Source organism: Trematomus bernacchii, unplaced genomic scaffold, assembly GCF_902827165.1.
Source record: "Trematomus bernacchii unplaced genomic scaffold, fTreBer1.1, whole genome shotgun sequence".
NCBI lineage: Eukaryota > Metazoa > Chordata > Actinopteri > Perciformes > Nototheniidae > Trematomus > Trematomus bernacchii.
The window spans coordinates 117869-144519 of NW_022987635.1; the positions used below are offsets into that span (position 1 = coordinate 117869).

The 26651-nt window shown below is 43.3% G+C and overlaps 3 protein-coding genes across 8 annotated transcripts in view; 1 reads left to right on the plus strand and 2 right to left on the minus strand.

Moving 5' to 3' along the window:
* LOC117484688 (plexin-C1-like) overlaps positions 1-3542 on the plus strand; it is a 33688-nt gene extending 30146 nt beyond the window's left edge. The window contains 7 exon segments of the mRNA XM_034133108.1: positions 84-118; positions 241-330; positions 891-1054; positions 1141-1288; positions 1414-1554; positions 1635-1709; positions 3022-3542. Coding sequence (XP_033988999.1) covers positions 84-118; positions 241-330; positions 891-1054; positions 1141-1288; positions 1414-1554; positions 1635-1709; positions 3022-3126 — 758 coding nt within the window. The 3' untranslated portion in view covers positions 3127-3542.
* Positions 3421-15617, minus strand: cep83 (centrosomal protein 83). Of its 6 annotated transcripts, XM_034133110.1 has the most exons (17): positions 14569-15617; positions 14303-14376; positions 13343-13549; positions 12931-13081; positions 12405-12497; positions 11545-11676; positions 11187-11438; positions 8873-9004; positions 8570-8684; positions 7937-8081; positions 7644-7793; positions 7309-7384; positions 7054-7211; positions 6790-6919; positions 5763-5866; positions 4975-5161; positions 3421-3891 (listed from the first exon to the last, which is right to left on the minus strand). In XM_034133110.1, the coding sequence occupies exons 3-17, from the start codon at positions 13540-13542 to the stop codon at positions 3769-3771; spliced, it is 2148 nt and encodes a 715-aa protein (XP_033989001.1). In that variant the 5' UTR covers positions 13543-13549; positions 14303-14376; positions 14569-15617; the 3' UTR covers positions 3421-3768. The 6 variants fall into 6 exon arrangements, 5 of the variants coding, with proteins under 5 accessions (XP_033989001.1, XP_033989002.1, XP_033989004.1 ...); XM_034133111.1 differs by lacking the exon at positions 14303-14376; XM_034133113.1 differs by lacking the exon at positions 14569-15617 and having other exon boundaries at positions 6832-6919; positions 14303-14555.
* A 108-nt stretch (positions 15618-15725) lies between these two features.
* hcfc2 (host cell factor C2) lies at positions 15726-26262 on the minus strand. Its single transcript, XM_034133109.1, is given in 19 exon segments — positions 15726-16159; positions 16251-16323; positions 16413-16680; positions 16682-16711; positions 16790-16987; positions 17623-17763; positions 17843-17889; positions 17978-18031; positions 18588-18690; positions 19042-19106; positions 19199-19396; positions 19562-19792; positions 19997-20100; positions 20208-20292; positions 20511-20637; positions 20639-20714; positions 20973-21133; positions 21227-21375; positions 26042-26262. Coding segments are annotated over 19 exon segments (2286 nt in total). The 5' UTR covers positions 26208-26262; the 3' UTR covers positions 15726-16149.
* Positions 26263-26651: the final 389 nt, after the last annotated feature.

Sequence of the window (26651 nt, forward strand, 5' to 3'; positions counted from 1 at the left end):
AAAATAGACCAGAAGTTGGCAGATAGAGGACGCTTTTTATTTACGCTCATGATTACAGTTTATGTTTCTTTGTTCTCCTTTAGATGACGAGAACTTCTCTGGGAAATACTTTCACTTGGTGAGTAGCAGTTTGTGTTTTATGTGTGCTGTGGAAGATCATTTGAAGTCACAAACTATTCATTAGTGCACATCTCAGAAAACTACTAACTGAATGTTTTTTTAAATGGCAACTTTCTGCAGATTGATCCTGATGTAGATGAGGGGAAGAACCCAGAGAGGAAGAAGTTAAAACTAAAGGAAGTGCACCTCACCAAGCTGCTCTCCACCAAGGCAAGAGGAACTAAAGTTACTGAAAGCAGAGTCCGTATCGCACACCATCTCCACGCTTCAGAGGAAGCATGTTGTTTCAGTTTCTCTCGCACTGTTGATTGTGGGTTACCCAAAACCAAGTTTGTGGCAAACGTATACATAATAACTATTTGACTAGCAAGGCCCACCTGACAACAGTGTGATATGAGTAGATTTGATCAAAGAAAGAGTCCGGGCAGAGGGAGACTCAGAGTGGGGGTTCTGTCACTGCAACATTTCTGCTCGGGCTGATTACGGGCCCCCCAGATGGTGGATATAAATAGCCCTTAGCAATGGTTAGAGACGGGGTGAGGCGTGGCCATGCTCCTGAAACTAGGTTAACAAATGAACTTCAAAAGAAAACAAACATTTTTTTTTAGTACTTCTCTTTTATTGATGATGGAAAAATGATATTTGATAGTACAGCGTTCTGTACAGTTGTACTGTTTAATTATCACAGAGAAGAGGGAATTTAAACATATTTTGTACTGATGTGAACTTTAAGGGACAGCAGGAAATGACATCACCTGCTCCTCTCTAAGGTGGCCGTGCATTCCTTTGTGGAGAACCTGTTCAGGTGTATCTGGGGGACGCCGCACTGCAGGGCACCGCATGCTGTCAAATACTTTTTTGACTTCCTGGATGCTCAAGCAGACTCTATGAAGATCACCGACCCAGATGTCCTGCATATCTGGAAGACCAACAGGTATTGTCTGATCCGGGTGAAAAGATTGAGTTTTAGACTTTAAACGGCCGCTTTCCTTTCTGACATGTCTTTTTGTTACTTTGCAGTTTGCCTCTGCGCTTCTGGGTCAACATCCTGAAGAACCCCCAGTTTGTTTTCGACATACAGAAGACTCCACAGCTGGACAGCTGCCTGACCGTCATCGCTCAGGCCTTCATGGACTCCTTCTCCCTCAGTGAGACCCAGCTAGGAAAGGTACTGCTCATCATTTACCAACTGGCAGCTTCTCCTTTGCCTGGTGAGACAGCAGGTGGAGGTGGAACCATTGGATGAACCCTAATATAAAGTGAAATCATACCTTTAATACCATTGTGTTCCAGCATGCACCAACCAACAAGCTCCTCTATGCCAAAGACATCCCCAAGTTCAAACAGGAAGTCAAGGCTTACTACAAGCAGATCAGAGACCAGCCACCAATCACAGACTCAGAATTCAAGGAATTCCTCCAGGAAGAGTCAAAGGTAATGTCCTTTTAGTGCAGAACCTTTGAACACAATGACCAGCAGTGAATGGATGAGTCACTCGTTTGTTTTGATTGTAGAAACATGAAAACGAGTTCAACGACTCTGTAGCCCTCAGAGAACTCTACAAGTTCATACAGCGCTACTTCACAGAGGTGAGTTCATCTTCACTCGCTTACATTCATTCACATTTGATTTAGTTCCATATGTGATCTGTTATATTCAATGGCGAATTATATTCTTAGATGATAACAAACGGATGATGTTGTGGATGTGGATTTGTTAAGTGTGACTCAAATGTGACGTCAACTAGAAAATAAAGGATTTGAGGAAATCAGGTAGTAAATCATCACAAAATGATTCCGCCAGCTCAGGCATCATTGGTACACTTTTTATTAGACGTTTAATTTTCAGCAGCGCTCAATGGTGGGCTAGAACTTTGAAATCTATAAAAATCAATTAAAAAAATCTAACTATAATTTAAACACATCATTGATTTAGAGTTTTATTTTTAGAAATAAATGTTAGTTGTTGCAACCTTAACAAGTTTAGGCTCCCCGGTGCAAATAACAAAAAAGTCAATTCATATTCTGGAAAAATACAGTTATATATTTAAACTGTGTATAAATGATATATAAACATTACATTTGACTAAAGACAGAATAGTACTGCAGGAAATACAACTGTACCTGTAATTATGGCAGAGGAAGTGGAACATGTTTCACTTCCTCTGCCAAGCTTAATAGTTGTGTTAGTAAGTGTTGCACGCATGAGGGACACACCATCAGTGGGAAATTACTGTTATTTAAAATATGTTTATGATTTTCCAAATTGCTTGTATTCCAACCCTACAAGAGACATATATCAACATAATAAAAGCAAATAAAAGTCAATAAAAATACTATTTCAAATGTTCTATTTGAAACGCAAGATGGTCACCAAGAAGGAGGGCCAGAGAAAAATGACATTTGACATGTTTTAGCATTCTGGGCATGGATTATATGAAATGTCATAGATGGGACAGAAAATGTCTTCAAATTCTGGAATGGCCCATTTACGCTGGTGCTTTCTGCTTCATGTGCACCATGACTGCTTTCTGTATTCTTCACTGTTTCCCTTTGTTGTGGGATGTATCGTAGATGTCGGCAGCAGCAGTTATTTCACACTTCTGCTTTTTTTAGCTCGTTTCCTGCTCTCCTGCAGAGCTTTATATGAGCACTACAGTTTTCTCACTTTTACACTTTTACACGATCAATTAACTGAAATGTCTGGATAACCCACACAACTGTTGTGGTGGAGACTGTCAATCGGGGGAGGGAAAGGGGTCTGACATGCGGTAAAAGGTTCCAGGGTTGGAATTGAAGTAGGGAAGTTGCTGTCATTTGGAGTAAGAGTAGCTACTAGGCTAAGAAGGCATTTGGAGTAGGTTTTCAATATGCTCTTTACTGTCTTTTGCCTTTTCCACAGATCAAAGAGAAGCTGAACCTAAATGGAGCCCCTTCTGAGATGATGGAGCAACTACACCATGTTAAAAACTCTTTTGATGAACTGAAGAGCTGCTCCTGGAACTGAGCAAGCCTTCTTCCTCTCACATGACACAAAACCCAGCTGGACTCTGAACTCTGGGAAGTCCTTGGCATCTATAACATTGAAGTGATGCGCAGTCAGTAGTTCACAGTTTATAAAAAAAGATGCATTTACTGAAATCAGACATGTAACCAACACGTATGTCAATAAGAACCATTCTATGTTCTGGGGTCTGGTCGCAGTTCCTTTACGTAAACAGATTTGTTGCCACACAATCGTGTGATTCTAGGATCTTGAGTCATCTTGAATAAGTCAAACCACTGATATCAGAAAAAACTGTATCTTCTAATCATTTATTTCAATATATGACATTTACTCTGTGTATATACATTGTGCAATTCACAGATGGTAGAGCCATGTTATTTAAATCGCTGTATAAAAACTTTGTTTTTTCACAGAAAGCTTCAGAACAAATGTGTGTAAACAACAAACATCTAAGTACAAAATGCAGCCCTGAGGATGCCAGGCTCACTTTGACATGAAGGTGCAGCGGCCTTACAATGATAGAAACACATGTAAACGCTGGCCTCTCTTCTCACCTCTACTTTGTTTAAATACGCCAATAAATGATGCTTCCATTTATATAAAAACACTGCTGGTGTCCTTGCTAATGCAGTTCCAATGGGGTCAGAGGTCAGGCTGGGGGGGGTCCCTCAGAGAGCCCAGGTCCTGCAGCTGCTGCTGCTGGGCGCTCTCCAGGTCCTCCAGCCGGCGGCGCAGCAGAGCCAGCTCCCTCTGGTGCTGCTCCTCCTGCAGGACACAGTGTGACGTCACTACAGCGGTTAGCCACATGAATGCCCCCCTGCCCCCTGCCCCCTGCCCCCCCCCCCACACACACACACACACACAGTATTGCTATTAGGCAAGGGTCATTAATGGTGTTTCATTTTCACTTAAGATTTTGAAAACAAGACACTGAAAAACTATTACTATGCTGCATTCTGTTTCACACTGAAGCTCTCCTGTGGTCTCCGGCCCCTCCCCTGTTTCCTGTTAACTCGTTAACAGAATGCTTCAGTCTGACTTCATTCAATCAAAGGACCTGTATCTCGATTTGATAGAAACAACTCATTTTCGCTGGTCAGGACACGGCAGGGCGACAAGTATGACAGTGTTATAATTGAAAGTATTATGGTGGGCAGATTCATCGTTTCCCAAAGGGTGGAACTACTTTCTTTGAGCTGCTTTTCATTTGGTGGAGCAGTTTTGTCTTTAAAGTGATGGACAAACACGTAATAATTCACATGTAGGATATTGCAGTACTGTAGAACAATCATAATCACAGTTGTGAAAAGCAGAACAAGAATAGTTCTACTCGAGCCAACAAACGGCTTTCATTAATATCATAATCAAAAGAGGTCTTTCCAGGAGAGAGATGGTCCATCATAAGTGTGTATATCTGTGTGTGCCTGTGTGACTTTTTCATCATGGATAACCATAGACTGAGAGAGTCAGTACAACATAGTTTCCTGTTTGCTGTGTGTCGATCTCAGAGTGTATTCATCACTCAGACACTGTAAGGGCGTGGGGAGTTAAACAGTCAACCTCAACATGTGGCTTTGTTTGTGATATGTGATTGAAACAGAGATTTGTTCATGTCGCACTTCGGATGCTCTCCACCCTTTCCACCTCCGCCCACAGGGTGTGACTTTTTATTTGTTTGTGTGCGAGTAAAGAGAGAATCGAGATCCTACCACTTATAAACCCAACTTATACTGTTGCTGCATTGCATTCTGGTCTATTTCCTGTGTGTTAAAGGTGCTCTGAGCCTCGTACATTTTGACTTGGAGCTGTTTTTTCGTCCATGAACTGGCTGCGACTCATAATGCTTACTGGGATGTTGGCCTGCTGGCCCTCAGACCCGGGGAGGAGGGGGGTGGACGTGGAGGTCAGGAAGGCGTGGCCGGCGCTGTAGGGAGCATGGCCCCCCAATAGGAGGCGTCGAAACTCGTTGTGTCGACGCTGCAGCTCCTTCATCCGCCTGCTGAGCGGAGGCTGCTCCTCTGAGGAAGAGGAGCGTCTGACAGAGAGGAAGAGGGGAGATCACACACACACACACACACAACTGTTTACCACACCTGCCAGCCGTTAAGCAGCTCATTCATTTTTTAAATGTTTATAGCTCTGCTGCAAGGATTTGAACTCCGACCAGGAGATATGACCACATCACAGCGATCCTGGCTACCTGTTGCTTTTAGAATCGATGTTAGGATTTTATTGCTGACTTATCCTTATAAGTCAGCAATAAGGATAAGTGACGGGGTGTAGGGCTTTAAAAGGTCAGATAAATAACTTGGGGCGAGGCAAGTTATTTATCTGACCTTTCAAAGCCCTACACCCCGTCCCGCACCCTGAGCTCCTCGGAGGCCTCGCTGCTGGTCGTTCCCAGCTCCAGGTCCAAACACAAAGCAGACAGCTGCTGGCAGAGCTGCTGGACTCTGGAGATCAGGGCTGCAACACGTCAGCTCATTTATGTGTGTGTGTGTGTGTGTTTTACTTTGTGTTTTGATGCTTTTGTTTAAGTCACTGCTTCTCTGTAGTTTTATGTGAAAGCACTTTGTAAATAAGTTTTGAAAGGTGCTATATCAGTAAAGTTGATTCCAATTATAAAAACGTTGTACTTGTTGGCTGCAGCAGCGCCCAGCTCCAGCTCCTGAATCCTGGCCTCCTTCAGCTGCAGCTTCTCCTGCAGCCTCTTGTCTCTGTGCTCCGTCTGCGCTCGCCTCTGACACACACACACACACACAGAAAAAAAGAATAAGTAATCAGATTACAGTTACACTTTTAAAATTTGGACAGTCATTGAGCTCACAGGAGAAACAAAATCACTGTTACGTTGAAGATTTTTTTTTTTCCCTGCGCCCGGGTCAGCTGTGAATATACCCTCTTAATCCGGGGGGTCTACGTCTCATTGGAACAAGCATTTACAGGTAGAGTAGACCAACCACTAACCGCTAATGTTAGCCAACTAACCTGTCTACTTCTACTGATTTTTGTTAAGGACTATTTAAATAAGGTTTGAGTGTCAAGTGTGAATAGAATACTTAAAGTATATTTACATGCATCATTACCACAATTAATCTGATGATGATCACAACAAAGGAAGGACAAGCTGGACCAACAATCCAGCCTAACTATGAACAGACAGAAACATTATATGAGGCGGAACAATGTTAACAGCACAAATATGAATTAGTAAAGTAGTGGCCGGAATATTTGCTTGCTTTTGACTTCATCATCAAATTCAGTAGGCCAACACTTGGAACAGGAAATGCATGTTTATCATTTAAAAATCACATTTCTGATACAGAACGGTTTCTTCTTTTCTAATGTTACATTGTTGTCTTCTCTTCTCTGTTATCACAATATAATTAGTAAAAGCAATCTTATTGATATTTATTTTCTATTTTCCTTATATGCGTATTTGATATTGAGGTAATCGGAAAGTAACGGATGTAATCAGGATACATTACTTGAATATTGGGGTGGTTCAATTACTTTTCTTAACAAGTAATTAGTCATTGTAACAGATGACACTGTTTAAGGGACTCTTCCCCCCCCCTGACTCTCCCCCCCCCTGACTCCCTGCACCCTGAGCCGGTCTCTGAGTGTAAATGTTAAATGAGAAGAGTGTCACAGCAGCGGTACCTTCTTCTGTGCCGCCGCCGCCCTCTGCAGCTTCTCCTTCACCTGAGAGTATTTGTGCTGCAGCTCAGCGTCTCCCTCCTGCAGTTTGTGTCTCTCCTCCAACCACTCCACCCGACGCTCCTCCACCAGCCTGGAGGGAGGGCAGCACAGGAGAGACGACTCACAACAGTGTTTAGTAGGCGCGTCATCTACATTGCATTTCTATATGTTGGTAACCCTCTATCCAAAGTAAACATGGAAGACAGTGTGAGGCAGCAGCAGCACCTCTCTGCCTCCTGCTGGCTCCTCTCAGCCTGAGCCCGAGCCCCCCTCACGTCCTCCCTCAGGCGCTCCAGGGTTTCTCTCAGGCGCTGGTTTGCCTCCAGCAGCTCGCTCTCAGAGTGAGACAGCGTGCCAAGCTGAACACCTAGTTCCTGGTTCTGCTGTTGGGTCATACAAAAAACACCTTTATTTCAGCCCTACACCCTGGCCAGGCTGTGTGACAGCATAAGTCACACATGGGGGTGTGGAGGCTGGTACCTGCTGCAGGTCAGCCGTCTCTGCTCTCTGCCTCTCCAGTTCCTCCTGCTGGACGCTCTGCTGCTGGAGCTTGCCTCTGTAACCCACAACACGAGGCACTGAAGGTCATAATGAGTTAGAGATTAAAGGACATGCCGTCACAAACAAAAGCCATTTTTCTTTGTATGATTTGAAGTTTCCTTTCTTCTAAATGTGTTGCAGGAAATAAACTGTGGCCTTTACGTGGATGTTATTTATTGTATGTCAAAGATAACTAAACCTTTAGGCAGCCGGAAAGTCACCAATAAGCGGGAAATAGCCCCCTGGTGGATACAACAGGTGAGTGTCCTGCTGACCTGAGGGAGTGCAGCTCTCTGCGGACAGACTCCTCGGCCTGTTGGGAGCTCCGGAGCCGCTGCTCCCACTCCTCCTGCTGGCCGTGCTCTGCAGCAGCCTGCAGCGCCCTCTGCTGCTCCAGAGCGGCAAGACGGCTCTCCACCTCCAGCCTCACAACAGAAAGCATGACAAGTAAATACAGATAAAAAGATGAGTTGCAGAGAGGAAGAACAGTAAATGAGCTTTTTGATTTTGTACCAATATGTTTTCTGTATTGATGGCATTTCCACAACAACAACAAGGGGATTCTCACTTTTCCTCGTGCACGATGGCAGTTTTCCGGAGCTCCTCCTCACGGGCAGCCTGCACCCTCCTCACTAACTCCCTCTCTTTCTCAACCAGAATGTCTTTGTGTCTCTCTGCCGAAGCCTTCATCAACTCCACATCTGCCTGCAGACCTGAGACACACGTTACCATGACAATCTGAGGGTGAGGGGGGAAACAGGTTGACGCGAACAGTAAGAATGATTACGGATCCTGTGTTCTTCTGCGGAGACAAATGCTACATATGATCTGAGATGAGAGGGTCTGACAGATGACTTGTTAAGTTAAATCAACTCTTACTCTCATGATCAAAGTAAACAAAGTGCAGAGTTAAATATGTGCTGCGAACACTTCAGCACATACAGCAGCGTTGGCCTTTCTTAGACAGGAGGGCGATAAAGAGGCAGAGATGCACACACAGGCTCTCAACAAGTGCTCTAATTTATGAAGGTTATGTGTGTGTGTGTGTGTGTGTGTGTGTGTGTGTGTGTGTGTGTGTGTGTGTGTGTGTGTGTGTGTGTGTGTGTGTGTGTGTGTGTGTGTGTGTGTGTGTGTGTGTGTGTGTGTGTGTGTGTGTGTGTGTGTGTGTGTGTGTGTGTGTGTGTGTGTGTGTGTGTCATACCATCAACCTGCCCCAGCAGTGTGTCTCTCTCCCTCTCCAGCTCCCCTTTAGAGCGGGCACACTCGAACCTGGTGCTGTCCACCTCCAGTTTATGGGAATGCTTCAGGCTTTCAATCTGAGAACCAAAAAAACCTAATATGAATCAATTTCACTTTCAAATCACATGTGTGTGTGTGTGTGGAGAAACTGTTGTGTAACACATTGTGTTGTGTTTGTCATTAATACTAAAGGTGTTCATTGGACTGACCCTGGCTTAGCAGCCCAGACAGTGCTGTGTGATGATATGTGGGGGGGTCAGCGTACCTGTCCGCTCAGACTAGCCCCCTCCCTCTCCGCTCGGTGCAGCCTCCCGCTCAGCTGGCTGTTCTGCTCCTGTGTAAGGTGAAGCTCGCTCTCCATCCGCTCCAGCTGCAGACGCAGAGACTGACGCTCCGCCTGTCACACCAACAACCGTTAATCACATCCAACAACCGTTAATCACACCAACAACCGTTATTCACACCAACAACCGTTATTCACACCAACAACCGTTAATCACACCAACAACCGTTAATCACACCAACAACCGTGAATCACACCAACAACCGTTAATCACATCCAACAACCGTTAATCACACCAACAACCGTTAATCACACCAACAACCGTTAATCACACCAACAACCGTGAATCACACCAACAACCGTTAATCACACCAACAACCGTTAATCACACCAACAACCGTTAATCACACCAACAACCGTTATTCACACCAACAACCGTTATTCACACCAACAACCGTTAATCACACCAACACCGTTCACACCAACAACCGTTAATCACACCAACAACCGTTAATCACACCAACAACCGTTAATCACACCAACAACCGTTAATCACACCAACAACCGTTAATCACACCAACAACCGTTATTCACACCAACAACCGTTAATCACACCAACAACCGTTAATCACACCAACAACCGTTAATCACACCAACAACCGTTAATCACACCAACAACCGTTAATCACACCAACAACCGTTAATCACACCAACAACCGTTAATCACACCAACAACCGTTAATCACACCAACAACCGTTAATCACACCAACAACCGTTAATCACACCAACAACCATTAATCACACCAACAACCGTTATTCACACCAACAACCGTTATTCACACCAACAACCGTTAATCACACCAACAACCGTTAATCACACCAACAACCGTTAATCACACCAACAACCGTTAATCACATCCAACAACCGTTAATCACACCAACAACTGTTAATCACACCAACAACCGTTAATCACACCAACAACCGTTAATCACATCCAACAACCGTTAATCACACCAACAACTGTTAATCACACCAACAACCATTAATCACACCAACAACCGTTAATCACACCAACAACCGTTAATCACACCAACAACCGTTAATCACACCAACAACCGTTAATCACATCCAACAACCGTTAATCACATCCAACAACCGTTAATCACATCCAACAACCACAAAAAAGGTCACATTTATAGTCAAATTATAACATATGAACAAATATCTTTATCCTAACAATTAACAAAAAGATAAATACATGAAATCTTAAACGATATCCTTCATTTGAATAAAGGTATTCATGGGGTTAAATAAGTTGGTCTTTTTCATAAATGAACTTTCTTAAATGAATAGAACTGGTCAATTTGGTCAACATAAATACTTGTAGAGGACTAAGCTGTGTGTGTGTTTGATGGAGAGAGAGAGAGAGGACTAAGCTGTGTGTGTGTTTGATGGAGAGAGAGAGAGGACTAAGCTGTGTGTGTGTTTGATGGAGAGAGAGAGAGAGGACTAAGCTGTGTGTGTGTTTGATGGAGAGAGAGAGAGAGGACTAAGCTGTGTGTGTGTTTGATGGAGAGAGAGAGAGAGGACTAAGCTGTGTGTGTGTTTGATGGAGAGAGAGAGAGAGGACTAAGCTGTGTGTGTGTTTGATGGAGAGAAAGAGAGAGGACTAAGCTGTGTGTGTGTTTGATGGAGAGAGAGAGAGGAGGACTAAGCTGTGTGTGTGTTTGGTGGAGAGAGAGAGAGAGGACTAAGCTGTGTGTGTGTTTGATGGAGAGAGAGAGAGAGGACTAAGCTGTGTGTGTGTTTGATGGAGAGAAAGAGAGAGGACTAAGCTGTGTGTGTGTTTGATGGAGAGAGAGAGAGAGGACTAAGCTGTGTGTGTGTTTGATGGAGAGAGAGAGAGAGGACTAAGCTGTGTGTGTGTTTGATGGAGAGAGAGAGAGGATCCAAAAGAGGTGGGGAGAAGGTGGGCTATTGCTCATGATATTTCTGTAAGTTATTAATAAATGACTCTGAACCCTGCTTTGTCACTCCCCCCTAACCTGGGATATTTTCCAGTAAGAAGACCCAAAAAATGAAGCTGTACAGTTTTCCATTGTGGTTTAGGATCCAAATGCCACCTGAATGAAGCTTTGAAGCGATCCAAATGCCACCTGAATGAAGCTTTGAAGCGATCCAAATGCCACCTGAATGAAGCTTTGAAGCGATCCAAATGCCACCTGAATGAAGCTTTGAAGCGTCAAACTATTTGGAAGCGCTGTAACAAACATAAAGGAGAGCAGCCGTCTCACCTCCATGGACTTCACCGCCGCCTGACTCTCTGTCAGCTGTCTGATCTGGATGCGCTGGACGTTCTCCGCCTGCTGGCCTGAGTTCTCTCTCTGGGCCCGGAGCTCCGCCCCCTCTGCCTCCAGGCCCTTGAGCCGCAGGTGGAGCTGAGCCTTCTCCCTCAGCAGAGCCTCCACTCGTCTGCCATCACGCAGCGGGTCTGAACCCTGGTACTGAGCAAGCAGCTCCTCCCGCTCCTTCTCCAGACGAGACACCTGCCAACAGAAAGGGATCATCCACAGTATTATCTTCTTTTATCATTTCACGGCAGTGTAGGACAATTTAATAAAAACACAGTTCTGACTATCAGACAACACAGACCTCTGCTTCAGAGCGGATCCTCCTCTCCTCCAGAGTACGAGCATGTTCTTCCCTCTCATGGTCAAACTGGGACTTGAGAAAAGTGAAGTCATACCGCAGCTTGTTGTACTCAGACCTGTACTTCTCGGATTCCTGGAAAGAAAATGTGTACACGGACTGATAACACTTCTAATCAGTGAGAAGAGGATGAGAGCAATCAGGCAGACAACATGGAAATCAGCACAGACTGTCAAAGATTGTCAAAAGCCACTCGATGCTGACCTCTTGACCATTGCTATTGACTTCATAGAGCAGGAATTTAAAGATAATTCCAACATTTCCTTCTTCAATAGAAGCCATTTGCAGCTATTAATCATTTTTAATAACAATTTCCAAAGTGACGTAATCGATAACAGAAGAGAACTTTGTTCTTAGCACCGTTTCACTGTTAAGAGATGTATTCGGTGCTGTATTAAATAATAGGGTTAATCACAATGTAAAGTCTAAAAATGTAAAAAGTATGATTTTAACTGCATACAATATATAATGACTACATAGTAGTAAGGGTGGGGGACTCTTTCACTGACCCATGTTCTCCCTCATAGGTCTATGATAATACAAAGGACAGTATATGATTGACATCAGGGCTTGACACAAACGATGTCCCATGGTAAAAGAAAACGTGTTTGGAAAGCAGCGACCTCACTATGAAAAATGGATGATATACATGTTTTCCTCTGATAATGGGACAGTGTGATGTAATCAGCGGAAGGGAAGCTAGTTAATGTTAGCAGCCAGTAATGGTATTGTCTACTAAAGTTCTTGTAGCCTGACATCCCTATAATACTTATGTGCCATACAGACACAGAAACATGACCGACCTCCTCGAGTTTATTGAACCTCTCTCTGACTGGAGCCTCCATCTCCTGCTGCACCTGAGCTCTGAGCAACTCCAGCCGCTGGGGGGTCATCACCTGCACAAAAACACACACATTTGTAGCCAGAAAGTCGATTAAAGTTATCTTACGGAGACGCAATTTTAATAATGAAAAACAACAATAATTACATCCTTGTGGTTCGCTCCGCCAAACAGTCAAATTGAGCTTTAATCCATAGTGTCATCACTTCATCATTATTCTATTAGACATTTGTTGGAAATTTGAACGAAATTGTCAAAATGTAAAAATATGAATTCTAGAGTTCTTGCCAATGACGTGTTAGGTGTGGTTACAGTAAACTTGACTTTTGACCACCACATTCTTAACTTTGTGCTGTCCACAGCACAAAGTATGTATTTCAACCATAACATCAGTGAAACCCAACCTGTCCTTTGATCAATGAAACAGCAGAAAAATCCATGATTCTACCCAGTTTCATTGTGTGAGACTCATCACAGGCTTCGTGTACCTGCAGCCGAAGCTCCTCCAGCTCCCTGGTTCTGTCCAGCAGGTCTCCCCGGAGCTCGGCCAGCAGCAGCTGCAGTTTCTCCTGCTGAGCCTGTCTGTCACTCAGCAGGCGCCTCAGCTCTCCCTGCGCCCGGGTCAGCTCCTCCTGCAGGCTGCAAGCAGGATGGGAGTGAGCGCAGTGCACAGCAACTGAAGCACATCGACTCATACAATCATAGCCAGGGTCAGTGTTGTTGTATGGTTATGGAGGGATGGTTTCTATGAGATGTTTTCTCTACTACTGCAAACACACAGTGTTCATAAAGTAATATTATATTTTCTTTTGATTCAGTTTCTTCCCTCATAATTCGTACTCAATACAAAACAAAGTACTGCCAAAAATACTTAACAAGTTTATATTAGATCAGTTGTACCTGGTGTGTTCAGCCTTCAGTGTTTTGTAGTTGGTCCTGTGGTTTTCGCACTTCATCCTCTCATCAATAAGCATCTTCTGCAGCTCCATCTCTGCACCCCCCAGCCCAGCAGACAAGCCCAGCATGGCTGCAGACTTCCCCATCCCAGGCTCCAGGTTCGGAATGAAGGGTGGCGACTGGCCGAGGGCGGAGGAGGTCATCTCGCCTCTGCAGCAAAGAGCCAGACACAGGAGATAAAGAAGGCTTTCTGAACCAAACAATAGAACTGCTGTGTCTTTATTTAGAAATGAAATAGGGTTGTCAGCTAGCTTTGTTCTTTTCAGTCACAAACACTCCCTGCTAGTGTGGTGAGGTGCTTAGAGAGGGCAGAATTGGGCTTGCTTTGTTGTCAGTTAGTTTCCATGGTGGCATTAAGGAGAGTCCCCTGGCTACTTGTTCAAATCACAACCTCTCAGCAGAGGCGCTCTGAGTCTTCTCCAGTGATTAGTCGGCTCCCTGCTGCTGTGGAGGAGCAGTCAGTGATTGACTATTTAAGCTCTTAACATCAAGCACCCTGTCTGTCTCATGACTCATAAAGCTGTCTCTGAGCACAACGAAGCTACCTTCAGAATGTAATTATCACAGCATACACTGTAGTTTCATATAGACTTTAAAACCATAAACAAATAAAGCTAGGTAACCTTACCGTCAGAAACCAGAGATATGGTATTTAACTTAATGTGCACTGACTGTTGTTATCTGGCTCCCTTAAAATAGTTACAACCAAGCTACCGTTAGCCTGAGCTGAACAGAGACACTCACAACAGCCAGTGGATCATCAGTTGTAATGTGCTTATTTAGATTACGCGTTTATCTTATTCCAGTTATAACTGGCGTCCCAAATCCGTCTAAACTGCATTGAGTTGTTTTTAAATGTCCCGCGACTTTATGCTAACTAGCCAGCTAACATTGGCTACTTACGTGCGTTCGTTATCGGACACTCCCTCCTCCTGGCGTTTGTCATGCAGTCAGAGCAGTGTACTTTAGACGATCAGCTATAAACAAAATTCAGACACGAAGTCATATTAAAAGCGCAGAAGACTCGTGAAATCTATTCACACAGCCTGGCTACCTGTAGGCTGACCTAAACAAGCTGGAGGCTGGAGCTAGTGACATTAGCCTGCCATGGCTAACGCTGTGTGCAGCTCATACTGTGTTACAGACTCCAGCAGCTGAAAGCCCCTTACCTCTGTTAGAACTTGGAACTTTCTTTACTATTTTTTGTTTTTTTCCCTAGCAATTGTTATACATCCATGGTGATAGCTAGCTAATCTGAAAACTACAAACTGTGGGATCATGGGACATTTTTCCCGAGGTGCATTTCTGTTGTTGAAAACAGCTTTTACGAAACCCTATGGAAGGACTTTTTACAATTAATACTTTCGTACTGGCAATATGTACTTTGCTATAACAAGTTTGTGAGTAATGTTACCTATTATAATTATAACGTAACTGATAAATTGCTTAACCTCCAAGTCTCTACATATTGACTGAATGCATTCAGCATTCAAATGATTCATACATTTGAACTATGTTTCAGTAAGCATCGTTTCTAATATTAAATTGCAAAGTGTTAATCCTGGTAATCTTAACTTGTATTTATTGTACAAAAATGGTACTGACCATCCTGCACCCCCCTCAGTAAGAAGCAGCTGTTGAACATATAGTAATACTACTTAAAACAGCATGTAAACCTTTTGGTTAATGCAAGTCATATTTTTCCACTGGTCCAACTTTACAATATATTTGGCCTCGCTTAAAACACAATCGGCTGCATTACAGAAACTACTTTTAAAAGGATTATCTGTGGCTAAAACACAAGTTAATTTCATTTTAGGGACAAGATTAATACAAGTTTACCTTCAACACAATTCATCTTCAAGGTCGGTAATAAGTCTGCAGCCTAACCAATGAATGTTAACGGGGGGAAATGGTTTATGTGCATTTGTCTCAACTTTAAATGTAGTTCTTTTCATCAGAAAATGTTTGTGTAAATAAAACAAATAAGATAAATGCTCCTTTATGAAAGGAAGTACAATAAATAAATCCTTTTTTAGCAACCACATGAAGAGATAAAGCACTGCTCTCAATAATTTGAGGTCCGGATAACAGTTTCTCTCTAATAATCTGGAGTGCAGACATGATGGAGGAGCACAGGGAGGACAACAATAATACTTTGTGCCCACTAAACAATGAGTTGGTCAAGCCAAGGACAACAAAAGTTAACATACAACGCTCTTTCGTGAAATATGGGACATTTTCTATACCGTTAATTAAAACCAGCTACATAAATTGTGCTCTGCTCTTTAGTTGAAGTCAACATGAAAAAAATGTATTCACGACAGACTTGCAAAATATTTTTTTTAACAATCTGGGGTAATGATAACACATTCAAAGATCTTAAAAGATCTAAAAACCCAACCTGAATCATAGAAAATTAGCCTATTAAAAAAACAACAGCAATATTAATATATATATAACAAGTTTTTCTTTCTGATGTACACGGGCTGATGCTTTCAGAGTTTTACATCTTTTTCTTAGTTGGGTCAACATCATATTTCTTATTACTTATCAAAATAATTCAGTAACTAAAATACCCAAGTGGTTAAACTTCCTATGAAAATATATTTACAGGGGAATAATTAAATACGTAAGAAAATAAATTAACAAAACTGTAGGTAATGTAAGACAACACAGCGACGTACAATCGCCATTTTCCTGAGTGCACATATTGTCTTTCCAAAAATGGGTGTCATTGGTCCACACACTCAGCTGGAGCTGCAAGAAAGAATTGAAAAAGCAAAAAATAAATTATTAAAAATAAAAAATGTAGAAAGAGAAAATGAAGAATCTTGAGCTGACTGGTTACCTGTCAGCAGCATCTAGGTCAGCCTCAGCATTGCTGTCAGCTTTGGAGGCAGACCCTCGCAATTTAATAGGATCTAAAAACACAGAGACAGGTTGAATACAATTGGAAAAACATATAATTCTGGTAAAAAAATGAGCAGAAAATAAAGTCCAGCTCCTGCACCTTGGATCCAGCGGATCTGCGTGGCGGGGCCGTAGCCCTGCTCGTTCTTAGCAGCTATGCGGAAGACCACTGCCGGCCGGTTGGAGGCGGAGCAGTCGATCTGGGCGTTCTCCAGTTGGGTGGAGCTGACCGAGCAGGATGTCTTGGTGCCGCGGTATATCCTTATGAAGGCCATCTGACCCGGACGCTCCGAGCTGGTGGAGCGGCTCTTCCTCACCGCCATGTACATGGAGTATTCCAGGATCCGGCCTGATGGGGAGGGGGGGGGCGTCCCACGTGATGTGGACCGAATCGTTGGCCTGTGCAAAGAAAGTGTTTTAAGGGGCAGCTCTTTCGTAGTTTATGCAGGTTGTCAGTGCGAGTCCCATATGTGTCACCTTAGTGATCCTGACAGCAGAAGGCGCTCCGGGGAAACCTGGCAGGCAGGTCTTGAACTCACTGACCGGGCTGAGGTCTCCCTGGCCGAAGCAGTTGATGCCTGCAACTCTGAACCTGTAGGTCTGCCCTGGAGCCAGCTCCTGCTTCTCTCTGCTCTGGTAGTCCTGAGGCCCGGGACACTTCCTCTGGAGGGAGGGCTGATGGGAAAGCAGAGGATATACAGAATCTGTGTGGTGAGACCCTGGGGTGTCCCTGAGAAACTAAAAGTGGTCCACGTGCCCTAGAAGATTTTGATGTTGTGGAAAAAAATTCTGTCAAATAGTATCTGTGTTTATTGAGCTTTAAGAGAATTGAAAAACGTTCCTGAATGTTGCAGCTGCAATCTGAGTAGGAGAATATTATACAATATGTAATAATTTAGGAAACAAGGCAGACTGGTAAAACTCAAATGTGCTACGAGAAGAATTTTATCTTAATGGTGTGAACGATCTGTCCACTAGAAGGACTGTGGCACAACATGGAAGTGAAAGCCGTGCAAGGGTTATTAACATTTCTTTATTTAATTTGCAATAAAAAAAACGTGTCCAAAGAAAGATCTATAAATGATTGTGATAAATAATTGTGACTTCAATGTTAATCATTGTGATAACCATTTTGGCGAAAATGTTGCAGCCCTAAATAAATCGCCTGGTCTATATTGACATTTCAACAGATTTTCACATTTAAAAAAAAAAAAAAAAGGACATAAATATTGACTGGATAGCCTTGTCTAAAATATATATTAAATAACAGTAAAAACTGTTTTTCAGTCAGTTTTTATTATTGTATTTACCTCATTAGTGTTTGGTGGCCGGCTGCTGCTGGCTGCAGTCGTCTGGTCAATGTCTGCAGGTAAATAGTAATGGCTGGCCTCACAGAACAGTGTTTTGAACACACCAACATCAAACCACACCTCCTCTGGGGTCTGATGGACCTGGAGGAGAGAGGTTTCAGTCTGAGTTTACACTGAGCCCAGTAAGAGCTAATGATTACTGTACACAGGTGCGTCTGACCTGATGTGTATGGGAGAGATCTGATGTCTTGTCCACTGGCAGTTTCTCTGTGAAAGAAAAGGACGCCCTCAGTGAGTTTTACTTCATGACATGCTGCAGTGTGATTTGACTCCTGAGCTTGAGCAGCATCAGTACCTGGCTGCTGCTGAGCTGAGCTGCTGACCTCTGCTGATATGTCCGCTGCACCACCTACAGCTCGCACACAGAGAGAGAGAGCACAACAGGTCAGCGGATCAAAGCCAAACAACAGCAGCTTCACTAACACTGGAGTGAGACAGCAGAACAGACCTGTTGTTTGTCCTTTCCCTAACGCTGTGTGGGAAGGAGAACATTACTTTTTACATGTCGTGAGTTGCGGCAGGGCCCCTGACATCTACCAGGTTTTTCTCGCTGTGTGTAGCATTTTATTTGTTTCCCCAGTCACACCAGAAAAAGTTATCAAAGTGTGTTTGTCTGCCGCATACTCGTCCCTAACTGACGTCACAACCTCAAAACCCTTTCCACTGAGGCCATAATATGTGACAGGTTCCTAAAATGAGGTACAAGAAATCACAATATATCTCCTTGCTTGCAGCATTGCAAAATATCACAGCAGATTGAATCATACCCTCTGCATCATGACCCATTTGGATGCAGCTTTATTACTTTAGGCATACCTATTGCCTATTTCATTATTCCGAAAAGGAAAAAAAACGAGTGGAAGTACTCCACTCGATGCCTAGCATCACTGGACAACAGGACTTACTGCAGCGCTTTGTGTCACAGTCCTTCTCCGTGTCCCTGCTAGCACTGCTCTCTGCTTTGCTCTCCGAGGACTCTGCCCTAGTGTCCTTTTGTGCTGAACCAAGCTGTAATTCAGAGAGAAAAGTAAAGCAGAACATATTTTCTTTCAAAATAGGAAGAACTGCATTCAAATACCTGAGTAACAGTGCCCAGTTTAATGCAGAACTCAGGGTTTTGTTTACTTGATGATCTGCAGCTGGGTTCATTCACAAGGCAGGAAATGGACTGCATTCATAAAGCGCTTTTAATCTTAGTGACTACTCAAAGAGCTTTACAACACAAGCTAGCATCTCTCAGAATAAAGACTCTAAATGTAAAGAAATCTAAGAGAACAGTACTGACATGTCTGTAGTTGCTCTAGTAGAGGTTTCAAGCAAGCCAAGGCGATACTAAAAGGTGGATTTAAAAGTGTCTACCTGTGGTGATGTTTCATCTTCTTTATTAGCGGTTCCTCCAGTTGGAGGTTGAACAGACTGTAAATCTGAAAGGTGATTAAAAAATGTTCTTAGAAAAGGTGTGCATCCTGATAAACATGCTGCACATTTGTTTTCAGGTGGTGAAACTGCTCTGTACCCTCTGTTCCTGTAGAGAGTACCTCAGCCTTCCTGCCCAGTGCCTCTGCTCCAGTGAGATGGACGGCTTTGGCAGGTGAGGGTGTAGGCTGGATCTGAAGGATGTAGAAGTCTGCTGCAGACAGGGGGCGCCACGCCACATGAAGCATGCTGACGGTAGACTTGATGAGTAAGGGGGCCTCTGGGGCGGCTGGTCGCTCTGCGGACAGAACACAGAATATGAGATTGAGGAAGTGCATCTGCTTTCTGATGTTTTCGCAGCACTAAAGTTTGCATCACAAGGACCATGGTGGACACTCGCGGATATGGAAAGTATGAATACGCCTTTAGATGACTTTCTTACCAGCTGGGTGTCAGTTCTCACCTGTTTCCAGGTACCACAGGTCCTTACAGCAGACCTGGTAGTTCCAGCTCTTGCGGTACCCGTCCCGGCCGCTCCAGATGTAGAACCTCGACCCCACGCTGGCAGCACAGTGTCCGGCCCTGGCTTTGGGCAGGAAGGCGTACGGATCGTCACTCTGGGGTCCCTGACTGTGCAGCTGGTACTCAACATTGTCTTGTTGCTGTGAGCCAAGATCCTGCCAGCTCATAGTGTCTGAGATAGGAAAAGCAGGCATCAGTGAGTGAATAAAACACATAGCACATAGCTTGAAGTTTCCTAAAACAGTAAGGCTGAACATGCTGCTGACAAAACCTCATGTTAAAAAATGATTTAACACCAAATGTTGACAAGAATCACCAAATGAAGATGCTCTCTCTAGGGTTTTACCCTGTGTGGAAATCAGAGTAATGTACTCACCTAAGTTGAGTACAGTTAAGGAGTCACTGCAGATCCATTCAGGTTCTACAGCAGTGTGCAGGTCTGACTCTGGGGCAGGAATCCAGCCACCAAAAACAAACATCCTGCAGACAGAGGGACAGTTCGTCAAGGCTCTTTGGGTCAGCTGTTATATACAAATTAGACCTCTGCTTTAACAGAGACATGACACCAATAATGGCAAATCCCATACTTGTTTCCAATAACACTGGCAGAGTGAAGGCTTCTGGGAAGTGGTGTGGAACCTCTGGTTTCAGGTGTCGACCAAACCATTGTGTCTGAAGAAAGAAGAATGATAATATTAAGGAACTAAAAATATAAAAAAAGAGATATTTCTCAGTACATGCACATTTGAAAATAAGCCGACAACAGTTTTTACATTTAAATCAAGGTTTAGTGGCAATTTAATGATGCAAAATATTTCAAAAGTTCCTTTCTCAAACTTGCAGCTAGTCAATATTATCTGTCAAAAAAAAAATATATATATATATCCTACCAAGATCAAGCTGCCAGAGGTCGCCTAACCGGGATCCTTGCATCCCACCAAAGATGTAGATCTTCGGGGAGCCGAGCCCAGTGTAGGAGACCGCCGTGTGGGACTCCCGTGCTGAGGGACCCCCCCCCCTTTGTCTCAGGAATGCTCCAACCTCTTACTCCTGTTAAAGACTGCAGCTCCAGCTCATAGAAGTCACCCATGTATCTAAGATGGTAAAAAGTCAGAGGTTCTATTGAACTGCATCATTGTGAATAGATTAACTTTGGGTTTCACTATTTTATGTTCATTAACTTCATTATTACATTTAAACATTGTAATTTAATATAAACAGTAACATAATAAATAAAATAAAATGCCAGTAAGAAGTCCTCACAACTACCCCAACTCGATATCCAGGTTTGTATTCATGTCTCAAAAACAAAGCCTTTGTTTTCGTTGTTGTGTTTATTCTTTTGACTGTACCTTGGTACATTGCCATTGGCGTCTTCACTATCATTGGCCAGCCCTCCGAACAGGTAACACTTGTTCCCCACAACAGTGAGGCTGTGTCCGATCCGGGGACAGGGGGGCAGGCCGTTCCTTGGGGCCCTGGGCTTCAGCTTCTTCCACAGCCAGCGACTAGCCTGAGCCACACGGGATCAAAGTCAACATTTGAAAAGTTTCTTCACTGAAGCAACTTGGTTAGAATCCAGACTGAATATCTGTGGTGTCATTACCTGGAGTTCATAAAGGCTGTTGGTGTATTTCCCAAACTCCACCATGCCGCCAAAGACCAGAATCCGGGTCCCATCACAGACGAAGCCATGGGCAGCACATCCGGGGGGGATGTCCCCCCTCACCGCAGGCAGGAACCACTGCTTTGAGACTGGACGAATGCGCATCAAGAAGTCAGACACTGTATTAGACAGAACATCCTGGGGAGTGCTGCATTTTATACATTTGATAGCATAAATCCTATTTTGGACACATGTAGCTCTGTTAAGAGTTATAACAGTCAGTGTGTTTAAGATGGATTTAACCAGTGGTGGAAACTTTAGTAACTAACTACATTTAATCAAGTATTGTACTCAAGTACTTAAAAAAAAAAAAGTATTTGTACTTTACTTGAGTATTTCCATTTGTTGCTACTTTAAACCTCGACTCAACTACAATTCAGAGGTAAATATTGTACTTTTTACTCTACTACATTTAATTTAACACGGTTACTAGTTGCTGATATGGTATAATGCAGTACTGTACAACTAATCTCCTCAGTGCTTTACATATCTACATTTGGTCAACATCTTCAAACTAAAATAAGAACAGGATAATATAATAATAATCTGTGAAAAGATAAATACTGCAACCAATACTTTTACTTTGATACTTGAAGTGGAGAGGTCCCAGTTCACCTCCTGGGCCCTGCCGTGGTGCCCTTGAGCAAGGCACCGGACAACCCCCCCGCCCCCCTCTCCCATTGGTCCCCGGGCGCTGTGCAATAGCTGCCCACTGCTCCTAGTACTAGGTTGCGGTCCAATAGTCCAAAAATCAGCTCCTAACGTCTAACCCTATCGTCTATCCCTTGACCTCTGTGTGAAACGTCACGGGGTTAAGGGATAGTGGATAGGAGAATTCAAAAGGACTTAGGAGAAGAGACTGCGGTACTTTAGAGCAGTGGTTCTCAACTGGTGGGTCGCGACCCAAAAGTGGGTCGCGGACCCGTTTCGAGTGGGTCGCGGATGTGTGAGTGAAGAAAAAAAATTGAAAAAAAAAATTGAATTTTTTTTTTTTTTTTTTTTGGGGGGGGAAAAGTCAAACTTTTATTTTTAAGGCCCGATTTTCTAACGCTGTGCATGCAGTCGGCGTTGGACTGGAAGTACCGGAGACCATAAACGGTTTTGAAAACTTCTGTCACGATCGTCTTCTCAATAAAATATCTTTGCTGATGTTTTTTCGGGTCTTCTGACCAATCAGAATCAAGATTGTTGCCGGAAGTCCCCACGGAGAATAACTTTGCGGTAGAACTCTTCTTTATACATCCATGGGTACAACTTCAGATAAAAATGAACACATAATGAAATATGACCCCCGGTTTGATGATTGACAGGTCACAGAACAATGGGAGCTATCTACCCTTACCCACAATTTAAAGTAAGTCACACAGACTATCTCCTCTTTACTCTTCTCACAGCAAGCTGTCAGAACTAAGTGAAAAACAAACAATAGCATAAAATATTATTAATATGTCGGGTAGTAATAGATTTATTTATTTTCTTCTCAGAGTGTACCAGAATGCGTAGTTTATGTTAGTATTTCTAAAAATCTCCTGGGGGAGAATCCCCCCAGACCCCCCTGCTGGGGTTGGGTTTTCAGCATGTGTGCCTTTTTATATAGTTCAGCTTTGATTCCATCATCTCATTAAACCTTTTTTAAAAGCATACTTTAGTTCTGTGAAGGGATATAAGGGATATATGCACTGTACTTCACTTTCATTAATATTGTATGCTCAAAAGCGTATATATTACAGCACGATTTTTTGTTGAATAGATTTGAGTGCTTCAAAATGTTGGGTCGCGATGTATTGACCAAGTAAAAAGTGGGTCCCGAGGCCTGACCAGTTGAGAACCACTGCTTTAGAGAATCCGACTGCACTTTCACTATCCAACGTGTTTATGATGCGCCAGCGGACGTCATAAATGTGCGTCTGCTGCTGTGGGGAAACTATGGAAACTACAGTTTTCTATACAGCGGACTACAACATGGATGTTTAATAAGAACGAGGGACTACTGTAAACTCATCTAGAGACTCTGGAAGGTTCCTAAGCTAAATGGACTAGTCGAATAGTCCATTTAGCTTAGGAACCTTCCTAACGGAGTGAAATGACCCGGAAGTCCCTCAGTGGCAGCCATGATAAGTGCCGTTCGAATTCTCTAGATGATAGGAAAGGAGGTTTCAAACTTCCTTTATAACCTCCTTTAGCTTAGGGACCAATGGACCTCCCTAACCTAAAGGAGAGGAGAAAATGCTGCCCCACAATGCCTTGCAGCCGCAGCATTTGCCGTCACACAACAGTCGGCCGTTCACGGAAACAACCGATTATGAACGAGAAGTGATATCATGAAAGTTACGGTGCTTATTAAGCATTTTAAAACGTATGTGGTAAGTTGCCAAAGTGCTTTGTTTTGAACGTTCATCAGTATTATAATCAAAAAGAGAAATATGAACGTTAGTTTTTACTGAAATGATCAAATAAAGTCAACATTTCACAGTCTTTACTGAGCTGTGTGGGGTTTGTTCAACTTTTAAAAGATGTTTGAATGGTGATATACACAGTGATAGATGTTCAGGACTAACGTTTATAATAAATACATTTGTATTGATTTTAAGATCTTTTCATACAATCATACGTATTGGGATCATTTGTATTAATGTGGACCGGAGGGAGAGGGAGACGAGCATAAGTTTCACTTTCCTTTTTTATTTCAATTCCAACTTTGTTCATGAAGAATATGTTTCTCTGTTGTCCACGTTAATAAAGCATAAAACAACAGCATCAGAGCACGGTGCAGAGTCTCTAGATGAGTTTACAGTAGTCCCTCGTTCTTATTATACATCCATGTTGTAGTCCGCTGTATAGAAAACTGTAGTTTCCATAGTTTCCCCACAGCAGCAGGCGCACATTTATGACCTCCGCTGGCGCATCATAAACACGTCGGATAGTGAAAGTGCAGTCGGATTCTCTAAAGTACCGCAGTCTCTTCTTCTAAAGCCTCATCCCAATACCCCTCCTCGACTCCTCTCTTCCCCTCCTCCGGGACTTGACCCGGAAATCGATCAAGACACGCCATTTTGAAGGACGTCCCAATAGCTGAAATGCACACGGAGGAGTCGAGGAGGGGTGAGGGAGGAGGGGTGCGGGAGGAGACGAAAAGGAGGATACACGAGAGCAGACTACGCGGAAGTGTTTTCACTACTCGCGTATAAAAGCCCCGCCCCCACCTTCACAGCTGGTCGATTTCAACACAGGAAAACGGAGAACTGGAAGAATGAGTGGAAAAGCGTCACATAAATGTATAAGTGCTCACAGCTCCGTGGGAATTATTATGTGCAATTCATTTCTTAAGGTTATACTAACAATTTAAGTCATGTTTAATGATCTTGAACGTCACTAAAACATAGCTATTAAGAAAGCTATTTCATAAATGGCTAGATCTTGATAAATAACAATTATTTGTATTGTTTTTGTTAAGATATTCAAGAGTTAAATTATTTAAAATTCACAGTCCTGAATGTGGGTTTGTGGTGAATGTGGGGATCTACACGACACACATTTTCAGAGTAAAGGCTTTCACATTACTATAATTATATTTGTATTTAAATGTAGGCTACATTTTACACCAAAACGGAACAACCATCATACATTGAATTCCTTGATTAACAAGAGAAAGATTCATTCATTTAAATAAATATTTAACATCAAATGGGCCGGTTCTAAAGGGTTATTCAGTTAAGCCCGATGAGAGGGGATACAGCTGTGCACATGTCATCATTAACAGACGTCGTTTAAAAGTGACATTTGAGTGACCGAGGACATCCCAATTAATACCTGAGGACTCCTCTGTCCTCGCGTCACCTCCTCGTGTCTCTCGCTCGCATCTTACGGAGGCGGAGCTAAGACGCAAGGAAGGGACGCGAGTGAGGGAAAGGAGGAGTCGAGGAGGGGTATTGAGATGAGGCTTAAGTCCTTTTGAATTCTCCTATCCACTATCCCTTCACCCCGTGACGTTTCACACAGAGGTCAAGGGATAGCCGATAGGGATAGACGTTAGGAGCTGATTTTTGGACTATTGGACTGCAACCCTAGACTCCTGGTACTAGGATGGGTTAAAATGCAGAGGCCAAATTTCACTGTGTGTGCTGTGAGCTCTGCATGTGTGACCATTAAAGAGGGTTTCATCCCTCCGATTCTATCGATTCTACCCAAGTCAGAGGTCGCGTTAACCGAATATTTTCCGTCTATGACGGATTCTTTTTTAACAATGACGGAAAAATCGGAAAGCCGTCCGTCATTTTGACAGATTAGAACAAACTCCAAACGGCGCCAAAGTTTCCCCGCAGCGGGGCTCCGGTATTATGCCGTGTTATGCATGCCAACAGGAAATGATATCGTTTCCAAACCTAACTTTGCCAAACAGATCAACTAAAGTATTTGCTTTACGCTGTGCGCGCTCCCGCGAGGTGCTGTGGGCATGCATAACACCGCGCTAACAGTTCATGAGCGAGCGTCCGCTGGGCATTAGTTCTTTCGGGTTAACAGAACGATACAGGTTAACCCAGAGTAACGTTAGTGTAAGTAATTGATGGGGATTACTGGAGCTAACTAGTGATGATGAAGCTGCTGTCAGATGGCGGATTACAATAAGAATATCCATATTGTTCAAATCATGCTGAAATTGTCGAGGACCTTTTAAATAAACAACAGCTAATGTCTGGGTCAGGGCATGCTAAAAACATTAGCCTGCTAGTTAGCGTCCAGCTAACGTTAGCTTACCAGTGTTGTAAACATGGAGGTCCTCCGCTATCCCTTCGTTTCCACCCCCGAACACAACTATCAGCTCCCGTATTGCAACTGCTCGGTGTCCGTGTCTAGACCGTGGTATCACTCCTGTGACTGAATTCACTTTTCTCCATTGCGGCTCCTCAGCATCAGTGTTCATGTTCTCCCGTTGGGAGCCCGAAGTTTGGCGCTGTTGACGTTTCAAAGACGTGGGCGGGGCGAAGGAAGCCCCTGGATATTCAATCGGCGAGGAAAAAGTAACGTCTCACTCTGACTTATTTACCGGGTAGCAAAATCTAAAAGGCGTAAGGTGATTGCAGACTAGTTGGCTGAATACATAAAGTAAAAAAGAGATAATACGGCGTTTTATTGAAGAGATAACTTATTTGCTGACTCTATTAACTCTGGTGATGTAACCAGGGTTATATTGGTTAAGCTTGGGAAATACCAATACAGAACAAGTGCATTACTAGATACAATGACATGTAAGCAAAGATTTACAGAAGAAAGGATACGAAATGGGGCTTGACCACTAAACTATGGGAATATTCAGAGGTGCGAAGTATGTACTTGTACTTTACCTGAGTATTTACACTACCCTTGT